Source organism: Gymnogyps californianus, chromosome 6, assembly GCF_018139145.2.
Source record: "Gymnogyps californianus isolate 813 chromosome 6, ASM1813914v2, whole genome shotgun sequence".
NCBI classification, from domain to species: Eukaryota; Metazoa; Chordata; class Aves; order Accipitriformes; family Cathartidae; genus Gymnogyps; species Gymnogyps californianus.
This window is the reverse complement of record NC_059476.1, coordinates 18,817,031-18,837,599: the sequence shown is the minus strand read 5'-3', so window position 1 is coordinate 18,837,599 and position 20,569 is coordinate 18,817,031. Positions and strand designations below refer to the sequence as shown.

At 37.4% G+C, this 20,569-nt stretch overlaps 1 protein-coding gene across 2 annotated transcripts in view; it reads left to right on the top strand.

Moving 5' to 3' along the window:
* The window catches only part of MYOF (myoferlin), a 73,726-nt gene that overhangs the window by 8,070 nt on the left and 45,087 nt on the right, over window positions 1-20,569 (top strand). For both annotated transcript variants that reach the window (XM_050898574.1, XM_050898573.1), the window contains exons 4-12: window positions 10,259-10,367; window positions 11,678-11,762; window positions 12,817-12,977; window positions 13,513-13,641; window positions 15,131-15,193; window positions 15,306-15,356; window positions 16,958-16,988; window positions 17,461-17,576; window positions 19,391-19,517. In XM_050898574.1, the coding sequence (XP_050754531.1) occupies window positions 10,259-10,367; window positions 11,678-11,762; window positions 12,817-12,977; window positions 13,513-13,641; window positions 15,131-15,193; window positions 15,306-15,356; window positions 16,958-16,988; window positions 17,461-17,576; window positions 19,391-19,517 (872 nt within the window). The remainder of the gene's footprint in view (window positions 1-10,258; window positions 10,368-11,677; window positions 11,763-12,816; window positions 12,978-13,512; window positions 13,642-15,130; window positions 15,194-15,305; window positions 15,357-16,957; window positions 16,989-17,460; window positions 17,577-19,390; window positions 19,518-20,569) is intronic.

Genomic DNA, 20,569 nt, shown 5'->3' with positions numbered 1-20,569 from the left:
TGAGTGTCTTACCTAGTGGGGTCTATGAAATGTCATGTTCCTACTGTACTTTTCCTGGCCCAATGAATCATGAGTTCTCAGCATGGTCATTAAAAAGCTTGAACTTGAAAACAAAAGTAACTTCCCCAAGATCAGCTTGCAGAACTCTTTTTCAATGTCAGATGCGAGAGTAAATTCTCTCACACTGAGTAGGGAAATGAATCTGTCTCCAATTGTTGGCTGAGTGTTATAAGCCTCAGGCTTGTTGCATACATGGAAGATGGGCAATGCTGTTGCTACCTCCTCTTCTGGTTATATTTTAAAAACATTGTTTAAAAATGGACTGAGGGTTTTTTCTTTGGTTGGTGCTTTGGGCATTTTTTTGTTTTGTTGTTTTTTTCAAAAGAAAATATGTAGTTTGATATTAAGAGAGTCTTCTGTGAAAAGTAAATTGAATAACCTCAGTGGAGGAAGAAAATGGATATCTAGCTTCCCATTCCTTAGAGGAGAACTCTAGACTGTTACAAAAATGGGATGGGAGGCCACTGAGAATTGCCTTTTCTGACATTCATTGCTTGGAAAGGAAAAGCAGAGACTCCTGCTATCAGTAAAGGATTTAGAATTTAGGTCTTCAGCAGATAGAAATACCCATTTTCATGATGCCCCTAACATGCAGGAATTTAAGGCTCTTTCCCTCCTGCACCATTTCTGTTTTGGTTAGTGCTGTTAGCGCATGTCGATAGGCTTGAATCCTACTCTAAAAGTTTAAACTCTACCAGTGCAGTATGTACAGCACCTATATACCTAAAATTGGGTTCTGTGTTTTTCAGACATCTAAAAATCAAGTATCATGGGATCTAAGGCTGCAGATCTTTTTGTGTATGGTCCTGTCTTTTCATTTGCGAGAGGCTAAAGGAAAGCTTCATTCATGCAGTTGTTTGTTGAGTCCTCAGTGCTCAGCCAAAAACTTCTTCATGTAGTAGTAAGATGCTTAGTTTTAGTTTTGACAAAATCAGGTTTTATTATTAATTTTAGAGAACTGAAGATAAACAAACAGTAGCTATAGCTACGTGTGCCTGGAAGGATATCACACAAAACACAAATAGATTTCCTTCAACTAAAAAATGAAAAATATATCTAGTTTTTCTACACATGAAGTAGTTACAGCAGAAAAGATGCACAGAGTGTATGATTTTCTGGAAATGATTTTTTTTTTTAGTTTAATCTTGTTGTTGAAGACACTGAGAAAGGAGCCACCTTCAATTGAGGCTTCTATCTTTATATGAAAGGAGATGACAGTATAAAAAGTTTTAGAGTACTGAAATGCTGTCAGGTGTCCATGTTGGCATTTCAACATTTTTTGTAGGTTTATACTCTTACAGAATAGGAACATGTAATAAGTAAACATAGAAGTAATTAAGGTGTCTTGTTCGACTAACTTTTAAGAGTAATCTTTGTATTTTTCAAACTTTTTTTTTTTTAATAAGAATAGATTTGTTCCTCTGAATTGAGTTGATAGGACCTTTTGACTGTGGCCATTGAAAAAAATTGTTGCTGTGAAAAATTAAAATGGTAGATATGGGAACACTAGAATTCAATTAATTCACGTTCTATTAAAAAGCATAATATATAAACTTTAGTAAAGCTGGAGGGTTCTTTTTGTCATTTTGACCTGGACTTTGTAGTTCCTGCTGTATTTGTGATGAAACAAATACATAGTGCAGACTCTAACAAGTTTTCTGTGGTTCTGAACATAAGATGATAGAGATTAAAAAAAAAAACAAAAACGTATCTGGAGTTTTGTAGGATTTAAGCTTTAATTTGATATCAGAATTGGAGGCGTACAGGATACCTTAAAGCAATGAATGCAGATCATTTCAATGAAGAAGACATAAATTACCAGTTGAAATTGTTAGCAACCTCTTGTGTTCTGCATGCCATTTGTTTTATGACTCGTCACACAGAAATAAACCTGGTCCCTAAAATCAATTGCAGTAAAAGGGTAAGGTCTTGGCCGGCGGCAAACTAATCAGAAAGCTTTTCTTTTAGATAATCTGCAGCAGGGATAGAGCGTATTGTTTTGTGTTGAAACATGCTTGTACTAAAAGCTCTGGCAAAGTCCAGGAGTTCTTTCTTAACACGCATAACAAGATAAAGCTTCATCAATGTGTTTAATCTTTAGCTCTCCCATAGTGGTTAAGATCTTCTGCCTATCTCTGCTTAAATAATAGGATTTTTGTTTAAAAAGGTAAATATACACATTTGGACAAACATCACTCAGAGAGTTTTTTTTACATCTGTGCAGAAAAAAAGAACAGCTTATCAAAAATGAGATGCCAGTTCCCTACTTCTTTGTATAAAGTCCTAGATTTTAAATAAGGATCTATTTGTCTGTTTGCTGCGTTCCTGCGCTCTCTCTTTTCTATCAATGCCAAGTAGTGTTGGCTGTTGCTATTTTGAAAGGGAGTATGATATCACGTCATCTTCTTTCCTTTTTTTTTGTGGCAAATTTGCATATTTTATGATCCTGAGCTAGGCATACATTCATATTTATTGATAGTAGTCCACTTCCATTGTTAGCTTTTCTTTACTACTTTCTGCCCCCTCCCAATATGTGAATTCAGGTTTTTACAATACTCCAACAGCTCTGTCGTAAAATCGCTGTGAGTCAAGCTGATGCCCTCAGATCTCTCATTCTTGAGATTCCTGTAGGTCAGTAAAGCAGGAATATATTGCATGCCTCTGACTTTAGGGAAATCCCAGAAATCACAGAACTTGATATAGGAAAGGTTGCCAGTAATCAGAATTTTGTAATGGATTTTATAACGTATCGGAAAATAAAGGAAGGTGCTTATCTGAAGCCCCTAAAATGTTTCACTCTGTATGTAGGTTCAAAGTTAAGCAAGTATGTGGGTTGGGTTTTTTTTCAAACTGTATTTGTAAATATCATCTGGACTTATATTTGTAGCACTTAACCCCCAGCTTGTGCAAATGCCTGTTTGTTTTGCTTGGGTTTATGCACTGGAAGTTGTCCACCACTTACTTCTTCTATGTACTATTTAAAAAGTAAACCAGTAAAATTCTTTTTGTGACTTTAAGTGAAAGTGACTTCCATGTATGGAGCTGTGCAAAAATATATATGGTCCATACCAAAGACCGAGCAACACCTTCAAAGTAATGCTCTTTGAAAATAAATCCTCGATAACTGCCACGTATTTGCAGTGTGTGATGTGTTTGGAAAGGCTATTGGCAGGGAAACAGGATAAGGGGGTGAGAGGTGGGAAACACACGAGTAGGCTTCCTGACTGAAACAAGATAATAGGAAATGTCATCTTGGATTTCTTTTAAAGACGCAAAGCACTGTAACAGCAGAAGAGATTTGGTATTAATGAACATTCAAATTTAGACAAAGGAGCATATGAAAGAGGGAACGTGGAGGAAGTTTCCCACTTATTACTTGCATGTATGCATAACCTGTATTTCTGTAGAGTTACTGATTCTATTTACTGAGTTTGAGAGAGATTTAGGACGACCATATCATAGTTTTGCCATTCTTTCACAGTATCCTCTTTTAATACTTAAGAAAAAGTCTATAGTTAGATACGTGCCTGCAGTGCTGCAGCATTCCAAAAAGATACTTGGTGGAAGTGCGTGCAAATGACACTCCCTTGCTTTGTCTGCATGCTAGTTCAGGATTGGAAAGATGGAGTACGATGCCCACCTAAGGTCCTTACTACTGAGAGTTATTATAATGACAGTTTAAAGAAAAGGGGGGTGGGGGAGTGAGGGCTGGACAATATTGTATTAATTTTTACATGTAAATTTGATGTGGTTAACTGAACTGAAGTCTTTCAGAGGTAAAGGCCCATTATTTCAGAAACCCAGTGTTTGCCATGTGCTTTTGACGTTACACATGAGTATACCCATTAACTTGGGGGGGGGGTGTATCTGTTGTTTAAGCTAAGTGGGATTTGAGTCTAAATCAATAACCTTTCCTTTAGAGGTTCACGTTTTTATATATTTTACTTTAAAGTCTAGATTGAATTGGGATTTAGTTTTTCAGTGTAAAGGGTACATCTAGGGGACTGTGTCGCTGGAGAAAGAGCACTGAGAAGAAACTACACCATATCTTTGGCTTTATTTTCTCTCTTCTGGAGGAAAATAAGCAGTGGGGATTGCTATTGTTATTGTCAAGGTAGAGACAACTTCTGCTAAAATGTTCTCCCACTGTTCTTTGCTGCAGTGTAGGCTAGCAGCAGAACAATGTGTTTCTCAACCCAACTCCCTCTGGCTGCTCACTCACAAGGCTCCTAGCCCATACACACTCTGCTATTCCATGTAGTGTTACTCCTGACTAGTTCTGGGCACCTGGTCCATTGCTGCGCCTAAGAGGTGACTACAGAACCTATATTCCCCTCTAGAACAACACAGCAGAAGATTGCAATATAGCCCATGATTTGTTACAGCTCCTAGAAACTTAGATAGCTGTTCATCCAGCCCATTCTTATACTGACACAGGAGGAGGAGCACAGTGAATGTTATTCTGTTTTTACACTGTGCCAAAACACTTAACTCATTGCTTTGGCATGTTTCTGTAAACCAAGCCTGAAAGAACATTTGAATATTTTTCCGTTTCTTTTTTCCTGGAGATAGAATTTACTGCTTCATTTATAGGATCACTAAACTTTTGCAGATAGATTAAATGAGTGCTCTTCATGCTAAAAAGACACAGTCAATGGAAAAGATAAGTAAAGCAAACCACACTGACATGTATGCAGACAGACCATCATAGGACTAAACTAGAGAGGACTCATATGATCCATGCTTAGCTAGATTTTCCAGCATAGACGTTTGAAAAGAGAACACATCTGTTTTCTATTATGTCTAATACTGTTAGTAGAAAGATTTCAAACTCTCAGAACACAAATCTTTGTGCGGTTAAAAAACAAAAAAAACCCAGTAACTTTGGTTGTCCCTGTGAAGTTCAGAAAAAAAAAAATGTTAACAGGAAGTTACAGTCGTGTCCGAATGAAGTGATTTTCATTCTATCGGAAAGAGAATTGGGATTATGTGTTTCCCCATGTTCTTTGCGTAGTTAGTAACCTAGCGACACAGAGGAAAAACAGATTGGGCACACCCTTTTCTCAAGCAGAAAAATGCAGCCACAAATGAACAGTGCAGCAAATTATTTCAGCATGTTTTAGTGTTTTCCGTAGTTAAATAATTTCTAGATTGTTTGAATCCTCCTACAGCTGTACCCTTTTGTGTGGATTCTTTTCCACGTAAGTGTGGCTGTGCCTAGTTGCAGGTTTTTCTTGCATGCATTATATGCAAGATCCAGCCTGGTTAACATTCAGTTTTGGGGTTTTCTGCCTTGTACAAAATAGTATCCATGCTTTGTTTCTTTTTTAAAGTTTGTTCTTGCAAAGAGTATTATCAAATAACTAAAGAAGATAAAAATAGTTGGTTTGCTCTTAATAAAAATTTTAAAACACAGTACGAATAACAGAAGGTGGGTGTTGGGTCTCGTAGCATAGAATCTACAATGGAACATATACACTGAGAAAGAAAGGTTGAGTGTAGCAATTATAACTGCAGTGTGGGATCACGTTTGCTGGTGAGAATAATCGCTATAAACCTCTGCCAAATAAATCCCTGCCAAAATAAACACTTAAAAATAAGTCAAAAAAATTTAAATGCTTGACTCTCGGGATTAAAATCACTGGCTTCCAGTAGAAGTAGCATGTAAGCAGCTGAAGGACGTGATATGCTAAAGAATTTAGTATAAATTGCTACCTTCAAACAGACAAGGAGTAATAAAATGTTTGGTACTGTGAGTTAGCATTTCCTGATCCAGGCATGGGTGTGAAGTTTCACTTCTCTGGGTTATTTGGGCAGCTAACAGGAAGTGCTAACCACAGCACTAACGGATTAATTAGCTTTGGCACAAATGCAACACTGTGTCTAATAGTTGGTCATCAGTAGTTCATTGATTTCGTGCTGATGAAGTATTTCCCTTTGATTACTGGGGGGAAAGTATCATAGGCCTAGTACTGATAAGATGTATTTGAAGTGGTTTAAAATCTGCTTCTAAATGTGGACTTCGCATTTATCTTTGGTGTCTTATTCAGTGGTAGACCAGAATGTTTAAACTGCTTGTGGCAGGACAGGTTTTCTGCTTTACTTCTGCAAAGCTGGAAAAGTTTAAGAGACCTGGCTGACTGGGCACTATACATATACAAGTCTAAGGGATGGCAAAAAAGGTACTTAAGCAGAGTTAAGAAGCAATACTCATTTGCTGTCTACTGCCAAAACGATTGATGAACAAAAGGTCAGAGGATGTGTTAAGCTATTCCGAAAGCAGAAACTATCCCACTTGATGGTGTCAAGAGACCAGTGTGATCTGGAATTAAACGGGCAAATGTTGTCTGCCTAGGCAAGAGGAAGAAAGCTGAAGTAGCTCCAGCAAAGAGCAGTGTCCTTTGAGGATGAATAGGTGACAGAAAGTCTTTTCAGCTTTGCTGGAAGGAAAGGACTCCTTGTCACCTTGAAAGTCATGACTTCAGAGGGAGATTGCGTGCAATCCTGCCTGAAGGTAAAGGTCTTCAGAGTTCACAGGAACACAGCAACTTCACAGTAGTCATGCAGAGAACTGGGGGTCTAGTTACGTATCAGAAGCGAGTACAGCAGCAGACCTTGCAGCAAAGCATTAAACAGCAATGAACTGTTAATGGACATGTTGTCAGAACAACAGCTGCTGCTGTCTGACTTAGCTGACTTGGTCTTACCCGACTTAGCCCAAAGATTAGAGACCTGAGAGAAGCATCTCAGGAAAAAGGCTTTCTCCAAGACCTGTACAAGTGACAAAGATGAGACCTAGCAATGACCTTGAGGCATTCCTTGTTACTTTTGAAAACATTACTTCAGCCGTTTAGTGGCTGTATGATTAAAACCAGACTGGACGTGGTCCTCAGCAACCTGTTCTAGCTGACTCTGCTTGAGCAGAGGGGTTAGACTAGATGATCTTGAGTGGTCCCTTCCAACCTCATCAGTTCTGTGGTTCTGCTAAGGGAGGTGAACAGGACTTCATGACTTTGGGGAAGGCAAAAGACTAACTGCCTGAAGATCAGAATTTGGCTAAAGCTTAGAAGTAGGCTAAGATAGTGTGTAGGCTATTAGATTTCTCAGTCTTGCTAGAGTGGAAAAAGACTGGAGACTATTGTTGCCCAACCTGTTAAAGGAGGGGGAAACAAAGGACTTCAGAGACAACTAGTAGCAAGCAAGTAGTCTATGTAACTGACTCCTTCTTCAGTCTTCTGAAGGTGATCAGAATTTTAAAAACGATTACTAAATATTCAAATGTGTGCACAGTTATCATTTGCACAGGACAGATGAGGATGTAGAAATGGAAATTTACTCTGGAAAATTTCAAAAGCATTACTGTTGAACAGCTGTTCTTGAGTTACTGACACCAGATAGGAGGGTGTGGTTGCCGAAACAGTCATCCAGATGATTTGAGGCTGGGTGACTTCTGAACTGAAGTTCTTTTTGGAGTTAATGTCACTCCAGCTCATATCAAATCAAAATAGCAAGTCTACAAAATTTTTGGACAAATGTACGTAGGAAAATATTTTCTTTGCCTTTCTCTAGAATCAGATTTGGCCTAGCTGGTTTTGGGTAGTCTTGTTGGGTTTTTCCCTTCTGTGATACCTCAAACAATGTATGTTTCTCTCTGTTATTCTCAAATGGGAAGGCATAGTCACAGTTGAAGGATTTGGGGAAAATAAGAGTATTTGGAATTGAAAGTTTTTATTGATTAATTTTGCATTGAAGGAAAAAGAGTGAAGAGAAGTTAGTTTCTTTCAGTATCCAGCTGTGTAAATGAAATTCAAGCATTTGTTCCTTCCAACTGTAGGAATAGTTTCCCATTTGCTTATATTATACTTGCTTTCAAAGCTATTAACATGTTAGAAGGCTATGTAATAAAGAGAAAAATGCATTAAGCTACCCAGTACTTTTCTCTCTTAACTGCTTTGGGATTTGCAGTCATTATGGAATGAACTTTTTCTGCTTTTCTTTGACTGTTGAATAGTATCAGTGTCTGTCTGCATGACAGCTGCTCTTTACATAGTAAAGTTTGGTCAAATATAGAGGGAGATGTTCTCTTTGGTGTGTAATGTCAGATTTACTTGACTTCTGTATAACACCAATTTTTGGAATGTTGAAGCCACAGAGGAAAAAATAAAGCCTCCTTCTGTTTGAGAGAGACCATCTGCTGTTGTTTTCCAAGCTAGGTAGACATTACTGTTTAGTGTCCAGATTTGCTACATCAAATCATAAGCAATGCCAAATAATACTACAGTTGGAGGGATAAATAAGACTACTGCATGTATATCTGATGTTCCAAATCTAGGTTTGTCTTGTGGGTTGAGTGCAATTTTGATTGCACAACAGCAGAAATTGCTTCTTAAGCTCCTTAAAGTTGAGAAATGCATGGAGTCAGTGTTTCAGCTAACGTCCAGCTCTGTGCAACAATTTGTAAAAAGTTAAAATGTACCTGGGGTTAATATAATGCTCACTGAAATAACTAAGTGTATTTCCATAGTTTTTTAAAGGACACTGGATCAAGACTACAATACTGAGTCCAGGTGTCTGTTCAATAAAGGGAGGAGAGGCAGGTGTTAGAAATGGCATCAGAGTTTCAGTTATGGTCATCTTAAAGGTTAGAACAGTTTCATGCATTTCCTCTGCAGCATGGCCTGATCTTAAACTGCTTTTCACATTTAGCCCATGTGTGTGGGCTGGAATATGTGTGATGAATATGTGAGGCGTAGCTGGAATATAACTGTGCTCTGGCAATTTGGGGGGCAGAAGTAAAAGGTTTGAGTAGTGACTCAAAACTATCAAAAAGACAACTGGGATTCGAGGAGTGGTGAACTGGGAAAGCAGAGTTGACTGAGGAGGTGACAGCACCAAAGTAATTCTAACAGGTCATTCAAACAGAAAGTGTAGTTATTTTTTGTGCACAGCTAAACAAAAGTTGTAATGTGTAACACCTGGAATGTATATTTGCAGAAAATTAAAGTTTTATACTTACGTATCCTAATGTACTTTGCAAAAAGGAAATTATGTGCTCATGACATAGTACCTGAGAGTAGCTATAATAATGCTCTTGCTCCATGTCAAAAAATGCCCTTGCATCCTTAGCTTCTCCATGAAAAAGCACTGTAATCTATTCAAAGGGACCTCAGTTAAGTTCTCCGCGTAGCAATCTTTTTTCCACTTTGGCAGCAAAGCTGGTATTTTGTTTGTAAAACATATTCTTTGTAATATTTACAGGGTGAAATTGTCTTGGGTTTTTTTCATTGGCAAAAATCTCAGTTATTCCAATAATCCACTTCAATATAGGAGTAAACTGTTATTACATACTATGGGTATGAAATACGGTGCCAGATATCTTGAGACCAATGCCACACTGTTAGAAACTCTGCCTAAAAGAAGTTTCTCAGGTTAAAAGTGCATGCAGTTTTCACTTTTTTGAAGAGGATGGGGGTGACAGATGCAGTCCCAAAGTAGGCAGAAGTAGCTCAGGAGAGTCTACCACATAATGTCAGATCCCCTGGGCAGCTTCCTTTGGTAGGCCTCTCTAGGGCTGTATCGAAACATACTGAGAATTTAGAGGCAAGGAGATGAACCTATTCCAAAATGTAGAGTATGGGCAAGAAAATTAATTTTGTGAAGCTTCTAGTAAGCACATTAATTGCATTTGTTCTGTTTCACTGTTTTCATTAGAGAGATGTGTGTATGGTTTTTTGGTGTCTCTTTCTGTGTAGTACAACAGCTGTCATATCTAGCTTTTATACATTACTTCTCATCTGAGAGTTTGCAAAGCTATACAGGGAAAGAAAGTATTACATCCTTTAGTTTACCAACAAAAATTCAGTGGCTGAAACAAGTGACATGGCTGCTGAAAGTTATACAGAAGATTATGTTCAAAAATACACATAAAATTTATTTAAATTCAGGATTTTAACCTCTTTTAAGTTAAAGCTGTGTCTTCTGTGAAGAACACCAGCACATTTAAGTGCAGTGAAACAGAAAATACAAATTAGCAGTACACGATCATTAGATAACATTTGCAATGATCTTTTGTTGTGTCTTGGGTATTCAAGTCATCGCTGAAGTTATTTGGTCGACTAACAGGCACTAGCAAAAAACAAAAGGAAACTTCTGTCTGATGTATACTTGCATTCTAATAATGATTTTTACTTCATTTCAGATTAATTGGCAGTGCATCCGTAGCACTTAAGGATCTTGTAGGTAACCAAAGCAGATCTTTTCCCTTCAAACTCATACCTCTGCTAAATGAAAGGGGACAGGAAACTGGAGTGAGTGGCTTACATTTCCTTATTTTACAGTATTCTTGATCAAAATGTTCCAGCAACAGGGCTAATAGTGAAACAAAAATATTTTCAAGTTATTTTTACTTTATAAATTAAATGCTTGGAATTTTGTAGCAAAAGCTCCAGGCAGAGGAAATTTATAACAAGATGTAATTATGTCTATACCATTTGAGTTTGTTTAATATCCTTTAAGTTAGATAAATTGTTTTCTGTGTATGTATTATGTATTTGTATATATATGTTATAAATATTATGGGCCACAGAGTATGCACGGAAATCAGCCTGATGTTGAAAAAGAGCATTTCCCTGAGTACCAGATGGAGTTCCCATATGCACTTTTTTCGCTGTATTCTTTCTAATATCCACCTGTGTCATAGCACTGATTCTAGAAAGCGCATAATCATGTACATGTTCACTGCCAGCTCAGTTCAGAAAGTTACACAAGAACATGCTTAACTTGGTTTAGCATGTGTTTAAATTTAACAGAGTTATTAACTGGTTATTAACTTAGTTGTTAATTAAGTAGTTTCTAGAACTGGGACCTTACTGTGTTTGTGCAGTCCAGCTGTTAAGGCACTTCATATTGCATACTAGTACACTTAAAAAGAGACTTCAAGGGTAATTTCAGTATCTCATCAGCTGTAGTTTAATATCATGGTTAGCTGGTCACAGGGTTGGGCTTTTTTTGCTGACTCCTCATGTTACTGTGGCAACTAGGAATAATAATGGTTTGTTCAATAATCCAAAACCACAGTGAAGCACAAAAAGACAATTCTATAATTAGAATGGAAAATGACATAGTGTTTTTCTTCCAGGATGGAGGTATGAACAAGCAATTAGAAGAGCCAGATAGGAAATTTTACTTATGGTTCAGACTTGTTATGTTGTTGATCAGATAGTGTTATTTCTCACTGCCTTTGTTTTTCTATCTGCAAATTTAGGATGTCACCCAGTCTGCCATGAATATTGTGGAACTAAATAAATTAACATTTGTAGAACATCTCATATACTTGTATTGTGACAGATTTTTCTAAATATAAACACAGTGATTCCATTTGTTAGATATTATTTTAGAGCCTATTAGATTAGCTGCAAATTATGTCGTCTTTATTGTTTGTATGTATATATAGCTTAATAACAGTTTATTAATTTACTAATAGCTGAAATTTTGTTATACACTGTGCTGTGACTATGAATAGTTAACTGTTCATGTACAGTGTTAGAACAACTAACTGCTTTAAATCAATTGTTGTGAGTACTGCATGCTACATAAAAAAACGTGTATTTCTCTATAGGCAACAATTGATTTGATAGTAGTATATGAGCCACCAGCTGGACCTGCAAATCCAAATGATCCAGGAGGGACCAATACACAAGAAGGTATTTCAATTTTTTCTCAGAACGTTATTGTTAAAAGATCATGGAGGTATTTAAGATAAGGCAAGAAAGTGATTCAACAGCATTGTTCATCAGAAAAAAATGTAACCAGAAGCAAGCGTGTCAAGACTGCCAGATAGTGATTTTCGAAACTAAGGATGATTCAGAACTACAGCTAGGAAGAAACTTGGCATTTCCTGACATAAAATGGTTTTTAGCATCATTTTCTCCAGTGGAATCAGGTTACAAAAGAATGGTGTTGCTCAAAAGCTTTTCAAAATGGCTTCTGTTTAGGAAAGAAAGGTTCTTAAATGCTCGAAGCAACAGCAGTTATCTGCTGTAATGCTAGGGCTAACCAAAAAAGCAGGGAAGTCACATTTTTGGAAAAATATATTGTATTAGTTTCAATGTCAGGGAGCTTTGTGAAAAGATTTTCTTAAATCATTAAACTTTGTATTGTAGTGTCATGTGGTTGTAGAACAGTCTTCCACAGAGGTATTGTGATGTCAGAACTGTCAAAGAGGCTTACTAAAAAACTTTAACTTACTCCGCAGTTAAATGCTGTGGAGGAGGATTCAGAGTTTTATTTTGGATGGCAGACCCTAAATGTCTTCATGTTTTCAAGATTCTGAAGTAAAAATCAGTGCTATGCTATAGCCTAGTCTTGCTGCTGGGAAACAGCTTCAACTGGAATGAAATTAATCACTTCTGGTGTATTGTGAACTAGTCTGGTGACGATTACAGCTGAACTGTACTTTGCTAAAACGTCAATCAGTTGGTTCAAAAAAGTGTATGGGAATTGTATTAGATGCTCTGCATCCTGAAAAGGGACAGATCTACAGTTAGTTTGGTTAGGATATAGATTTGTTCTTAGGCAGGCTAAAATGACTAGCTTTCAAAAGGAGTTCGAAGCATGTGGTTAGCAAAAAAAATTGTTGAAATGAGATAATAATACAATTTTAGTGGAACTCTTGGATATCAGGCTCTTACTCCTGTAACTTTAACATCAAGCTGTACTATTTGTTTATTAATTGCACTGGTTTTTTTACTGTATGAGATGGAGAAGATGATGGAGGTTATGAGGATGGCTTGGATGGTCCAGTTGGTGGTATCACACCAACAGTTCCAAGTGGCACGAAGGAAGCCCAGCTAGCTAAACGCATCACCAAAGGAAAGAAAACACGGAGAATCCTTTCTAACAAACCACAAGATTTCCAGGTAATAGGTTTATTAAATGTTGCATGTTCCTTTTTTCTGCCTGGCATGACATTGCTCCTTTCACATAGCCTGAGCATAATTTAATGTCAGATTGTGCAAATCTAATGCACTGTAGAGACAATTAGCCTCTTCACTTGAAAGCCTGTATTTCAAAAGTATTCTTCAAATTTGCCTGTTACAGATGTCCAATTTTGTACAGTTCTGACTGAAATCTAGATGAACCTTATTTATTGTGTAGTTGTATAGATTTTAAACTACAGTAGCAGCTTTAAAAGTAAGTAGTAAAAGCAAGTAAAAAAAAATTTACTGACATAATTATCCCTAACTTGTCTTGTCAAATTCAAGTAAAATTAACTTGCTATCATAATTAAGTTTGAAAAGTCTGTCCAGTCCATATCTGCCAGCTACTTCAGGTGTTCGCTAACTTTTTTGGTGGTATAGTAAGAAATTGTTGTCACCAGGATAATAGATAATATAGGGAATGAATTAATACAAATATTTGATTTTTTTTTTTTTTTTTTTTTGCCCCCCTCAGATTCGTGTTAGAGTCATTGAAGGTCGTCAGTTGCCTGGAAATAACATAAAACCAGTAGTCAAAGTTCATGTTTGTGGTCAGACACACCGAACAAGAATCAAAAGAGGAAACAACCCATATTTTGATGAAGTGAGTGGCGTAAGAAAACTGTAGCTGAAATGTTGATGCTATCAAAGGTAGAAAAATAGTTATTACAGCTTTCATTATGATCAATGAATAAGAATTTGCTGATATTTAAGGATAATTATGGCTAACATGCATTTTGCAGTTCCCAGTGCCTTTCCTTATGTATTCACATCACTAAACACATCTCTGTCGCTGGCAGTCTTAGCAGGTAAAGCTATCTAGAAGGAAATCAAACTTCAGCTGAGACATATGGAACATGTTCTTTGATACAGTTGGCCATGTGACATAATAATGACTTTGAATAGTTGTGTGCAGGTTATAAAATCACATAAAAATTAATTAGGAATCATTGTAGACCTCTGTGGTGTGTGCAGACAAGCTTTCAGTGCAATGCTTTGGGTCAATAAGACTGCCACACAGAATCTGGAAATGTCATTGCCTTGCTACCCATGATTTCTAAAAGCACAATTAGATTTCTTTGTCCAGACAGGGATCTGTACAACAAACACACTGAAATACAGGAGAGAATTCAAAGCCATGTAAGGGACAGAAGAATGATCCCATGTCTGGAAGACTAATGTTGCAAAGCTTAAGCTTAATTGAGAGAACGCTGAGGTGTAACTCTCATTATCTGGACGTGTGTGGAAAATTCAGTAGATTTTGGAACTGGGTGGCAAGAATGTTTTAACACATGCAGGCAAAACCAAGGAAGTTATAAAACTTTGAGACGTGAACTAAGCTGTAGGTAGCAGTCAAGATTTATGAAGCAGTGGTAAAAAACAGGGAAGGGAGAAAGCCAGTTGCACCTTGTATTGAATCAATTCCTAGGCAGTCTCAGTATCCAGACTAGGCTAAAAATGGAATAGGAGGGACCATGTTTATGTACCCTTCCCTTTTGTTGGATAAAGTATTGACTGGAGTATAGCTGGGCTCAAAGACCAAACTTAGTGAGGCATATACTATTAATGACACAAATAAGCTAATAAATTGACAGCTTCATGCTGTCAAACTGTCAGATTTATTCCTGTGGCCTTGAATTTTAAAGATGCAAATCATTACAATCACTATCACCACTCGCCCTAAACAAGACCTTTTTGATGGCTACAACAGAGATGGCTAGACCAGGATTGAATGTCCTGGAAAATGAACAGCCTTTATCATTCCCAAAGTTGTTCCCCTGAGGAAAATGTGAAGTGCAGAGCAAGGAGCAAGGGCAGTGCTGAAAGTTTGCAGCACAGCTATGCCTACTGCATTCATTCAAATGGAAGTTGTGATGGTCTTTTGTCTATTTTGTACTAAGTTTATTTACTAAATTTAGTTTTTTATTCTGTGCTAAATTATCGTATAATGTGTCCAGCAAGGAGGCAGGGTAAAAGTACTGTAGCAGGCATGCTTCACAAGCCTCTTAAAATAATGTTTTTGCGTTTTCTATTCAGAGAACTATGTGTTTGTCATTTTGAGACACATTTTTTGTTTGTTTTTACCTTAACAGATATTTTTCTACAATGTCCACATGACTCCTTTAGAGTTGCTTGATGAAACAGTTAGCATTCGGGTAAGAAAAAATGGTGCATGTTCAAAAGGCTGCTGGATGCGTACAGTACTGTCTGGCCATTTCACTATGAAGTTTAGGAACATACCTGTTTCATGCTTGTCTGTCTTTTTAGGTGTATGATTCTTATTCTCTACGAGCAGACTGTCTAATGGGAGAATTTAAGGTGGGTATGGAACAACTTCCATATCTTGACTAAATCAAATAAATGAGAGAAATTTTTTAAGTACTTGTTTTAAATGTTTAAATTTATACTACTTTAGCGTGGGGCCAAAGAATTACCTGATGATGTCTTGCTTCTCATGCTAGAGACCATTTGCTCAAAGCACTAGTAAACAGTTTTCTTATTTGAGTAGAAGATTATTGTTAAAGAAAATTGTATGCTTTATATACCAAGTCCTCTAACTTGCATCCAAGAGAAAAAAATATTTGCCAAAAGGTAAACATTTTTCCTCAAAAGGTATCAGGGTGATTATTTGGTATGAGGTAGGGTTTGAAGAGATAATTTTATTAGGTAGCTAATAGGCAGAATAGTGATATGTATGGCGGCATAAAGATACACATTCTCAAGTGATGTGGAAAGGTGTTCCTTTGGTCAGAAGTTTGTTAAGTAAAAGAGATGGTGGAAAAGTCTCTTAGTTAAAGTAATTTCTGTGGTTCTGATGATACTAGTGAGATTGTCTTTATTTGTATTTGTTATGGTCAATATTGGGAGGTAGACATCTGTCTGTTGAAGGTATTCCTAAAGCAATACAGACAAAAAATTCGCATGACAATTGTAATGGCTACTGGGATCCCCTATTATAACATTTCCAATATCAGTGTTGGCTGTATTTTCTGTTTGCTTATTTTGTACTGCATAAATTCAGTAGGTCTCTAGACCAGCTTTTCACAAAAATATGCAAGTGTGGAAGAGTGCTCTTTTCTAAGTGAAGCAGTTTCTGCCACAAAGCTGGTTGTTTTTGCTTCTCACTGCTTATTATCTATGTAATTTCTAGTGATTCAGACAGTGGTATATTGCTCTGTGGATGACTGATCATTCACTAAGCAGGTGACAGCATGTCATTCAGCTACTTTCTGTTCCTGCAGGCACACATTCCAGGAGAAAACCCCAAGGGTAACTCTCTCTAGAAAATCACCCTTTCAGACTTTACCTGCAAGGGATACTAGCCCCAATTGCCATGAGCAAACATACTTACCTTCCTGAACATGTCTGAAATCTGATACAATGAATACAGTCATGGTATATGTGCAATCTTGTCCAGATTTGACACAGTAGGGGGAAAGATTGCCCATCATCTTCATAAAAGAAAAAGGAAATTATTCATTAAAAAAACAAGCTTCATTTCTGGAACTGAAGGATGAGATGTTGAGCAGGAAATAGAAACAAAAGAGTTCTGAAAAGCCTGTCTGAACATAAAATAATGGGGGAACATAGGGAATTCAAGAAGCAGTAAGCTAGCCCCATCTTCTGTCTCTGATAAATGAAAAAGCTGGGGATCTGAGGAAAGAAGAAAGTAACTACAGCTGTTAGTCCTAATACATCTTTTCTTGCATTTTCTTCTTGGCTGCTGTATCCATTCAAAATCCCTCATTTTTCAATGTAAGGCATTTTCTCTTTCTCCTCTCAAGAATATGCTATGTAAACTTTCTTTTGTTTGTGATGAGAACAATGTAGTAGTACTCATGAAAACTTGAGGGGAGTTGCCCTAGCATTTTTCTGTTTTGGTGTTTCCTCAGAGGTAATGCCTTTAATCTTTATTTCAGATTGACATTGGCTATGTTTATGATGAGCCTGGTAAGTAACAGTTACTTCAGAGCTTCTTTCCTAGCTTGAAACTTGAAGTTGAAACATTTCATTAAATTTCTAAAGTAAAAGAAGAAAGTTATTGGAAAGTTATTTGAGATTGCTGCCTTAAGTATTAACTTAAAAAATCCAACAATATATAACTCCTTTCAGTGGTTTCAAGATGAAGTACAAGCACCTAAAATTTGGGTATTAGTTTTGTTATCAAAGACCTAAAATGTGAAAAATAATGCAAAAATATTTGATAATTATGTCCCTGAATTAGTATGCCACATAATTTTAACACCACTAGATTTCTTGTTTTGAATGGCACTATTGAGACCTGTCTAGGCCAGAATAAATTTTTAAAATAATTAGTTTTAGGATAAAGCATGCTTTTGAACAGTTGACTTCAATTCTATGATTTCTGCCATTTTGTGAGGGATATTACTGGGGGCGGGTGGTGATGTTTGTTTTATTTTAGGCCATGCAGTCATGAGAAAATGGCTTTTGCTGAGTGATCCTGAAGATACAAATTCAGGAGCTAAAGGCTATATGAAAGTCAGCATGTTTGTCCTGGGAGCTGGAGATGAGCCACCAGTAAGTTTCATTTAAATGTTTTTCTTCCCCTCTCCACCCCATGGATATTTAGTCATGTCCCCCCGACATTTTTTGAATAGTGTATAATTCACTCTGTGAGCAGTATTTAAAAGACAAGATTTACAAGTTGTTTCAAGGGCATCCAGTACTAAGTGGCTAACTCAAAGCTTATTTTTTTATCCTGTCCAATTACGCAACCTCTGGACCAGCTCTGGGTGTGTTGATCTACCATTTGTAGATACTTCTTCACATCCTGGAAGAAGCAGAGATGTGTTAGCTTGGTGTTGCATGCAAGCTAATATGTAATTCTCCTTAGCGTAGCTAATCAGGCTGAGCAACATATTGATACCAGTTCTAGGACTAAGTAGGAATGTCTCCACTACTACGTAATGTAGACAAGCCCATAGAGAAACCCGAGTACCAGAAAGCTCCAAATATTTGCCAGGTGAAGATCAGACCCATCCATAATTACAAGTTAGGCACAAGTGATTTGATGCATATGAAAGCAGGAGGTAGTTTTAACAATCCAATCCTTAACGGTCTGCTGTTCTGTCAAGGTAAAAACAGGCCCTCTTTTCTGTGTGACATTTTTCTTACTTGACCATTGTCTATAGTTTAAGTTCTGCTGTTCTTCCTGCCTGAGATTATTGTATACTGCTACTCCTTAGTTAAATATCATATGGTCCCCAGAACCATGGAAGATCTTCTTCTTGTTCCATATTAACTCTTCCTTTCTGCTATCCTTATGATTCTTGAAATCACAAGGTGTCGTGGTTTAACCCCAGCCGGCAACTAAGCACCACGCAGCCGCTCGCTCACTCCCCCCACCCAGTGGGATGGGGGAGAGAATTGGAAAAAAAAAACCTCATGGGTTGAGATAAAGACAGTTTAATAGGACAGAAAGGAATGAAAAATAATGATGATAATAATGACAATAATAATATGACAATAATAATAATAAAATAATTGGACTATACAAAACAAGTGATGCACAACGCAATTGCTCACCGCTTGCCCACCAATGCCCAGTTAGTTCCCTGAGCAGTGATCCGTCCCTCCTGGCCAACTCACCCCAGTGTATATACTGGGCATGAGGTCATATGGTATGGAATAGCTCTTTGGCCAGTTTGGGTCAGCTGTCCTGGCTGTGTCCCCTCCCAGCTTCTTGTGCCCCTCCAGCCTTCTTGCTGGCTGGGCATGAGAAGCTGAAAAATCCTTGACTTAGTATAAACACTACTTAGCAACAACTAACAACATCAGTGTGTTATCAACATTATTTTCCTACTAAATCCAAAACATAACACTATACCAGCTACTAGGAAGAAAATTAACTCTATCCTAGCCGAAACCAGGACACAAGGATATGTCTAGTTATTTGTGGTGAAATCTTTTATTTCCTATTTATTTTTAAAGGAGGAAGCAGTAAGTTTTGGTAAATTATATCAGAGTTGTAAGTTGCAGTAAGATGCCTTACCACAATATTCATCTTGAGATGAGTATGAAAATTGCATGAAGCTGGCATTGTACAAGTGCCAAAATCATCATCATGTGATGATGATGATTTTAAAAGTGTGATTATAATGGGCTCCTGCAATTGAGTACTTTAGAGATAAAAATGTAAGTAAAATAGTTTAGGTAGAATTAATTTTTGTGGCTTGATAATTTGATAAAATCTTATTCTTTATAATGAAATTGACAACAGTCTTCTATCTGAAGAGTGTTGTAGGCACCAGTTTAACTAATCACCTTAATTCTGTACATTACTCTGTCTTTCTTATATACCAGATACCATGTACCACTGTATCTCCCAACAGGTTGAAAAAAGGGAAAGAGATAATGAAAGCGATGATGTGGAGAGCAATCTGTTATTACCTGCTGGAATTGCACTTCGATGGGTCACTTTCCTTCTCAAAATCTACAGAGCTGAGGACATTCCGCAAAGTATGTAGCTTCTTACTACTTGCCTATCAGTGTATTTAATTACCATTAGAAATATTTGTGTTAGCTGTTCAGAAACATTCCTTGAACATAAAATATCTTGAGTGTTTTACATTGTTACTTGAGCCAATAATTCTGTGGTGGCTTAAGTAGCCCATTTCAAGTCCTTTGGTAATGCTCAGTAAGTCTACTTAATTCTTGTAATGTATAATTTAATGTGTTACCCATTAGATCAGTAATGTTCATCTGTTGCTGAGTGGGCCGCACAGCTTCTGGTAGTGGGAAAGTTTTATCTTCATTAGCCCTTCTCCAATCGCAGAAGTTACATGTATGTAACTAACATTCAAGTACAGTTGATCTGCAGATAAGCTGGATGTTCTGTGCATGTCTAGCTCGAGCAGACAGTGCATGTGGCTACTTCCTGTTGGATCTCAATCCCTGCCCACTTTCGAGAGGTTATCAGACAGCTGGTTCCCTGCAGCCCCTCTTTTCCAAGGCCATTTAGATCCTAGTAGATAAGTAGTACTGCTGACGGCCCCCTGCAGCTTTCTCTTCCCAGCAACCCATTAATTCTTCTTCATAGGTGCTCACAGCTGCAGCTATTTTGCAATGGGGGAAAGGCCACAGGACTGCTGAAATCAGTCAGCCGCTGCTGCGATGGCCAAGGCAGCCTGTATTGCCAGCAACCTGCTCCTGAGCGGCCATAGGCAATAAGTAACTAGGAACTGGCTGTATCCCAGAAAGCTGCATGCAGTTTGTGGGCTATAAGTTGAGCACCGTAAGCTTAAATAAACAGCCTTGGAGGGCAGGGGAGCTTGTAAGCAGTTTGACCTTAATTTGTTTAGTGAGATTTTACTTGTGTCAACCCTATATTGCTGAGACAAAGGCTATTTCTCTTATTACATGCCATATGTGTTTTCTGATAGAGTATAGGTGGGTTTTTATCCCTTCTTAGCATAATTTGTCACCTGTATCTGTGACAACAAATGGCAATGTCTACAGGTACATGCATGATGTTTTTCAAATACAACTATGCCTCTAAATTCAGGAGCACA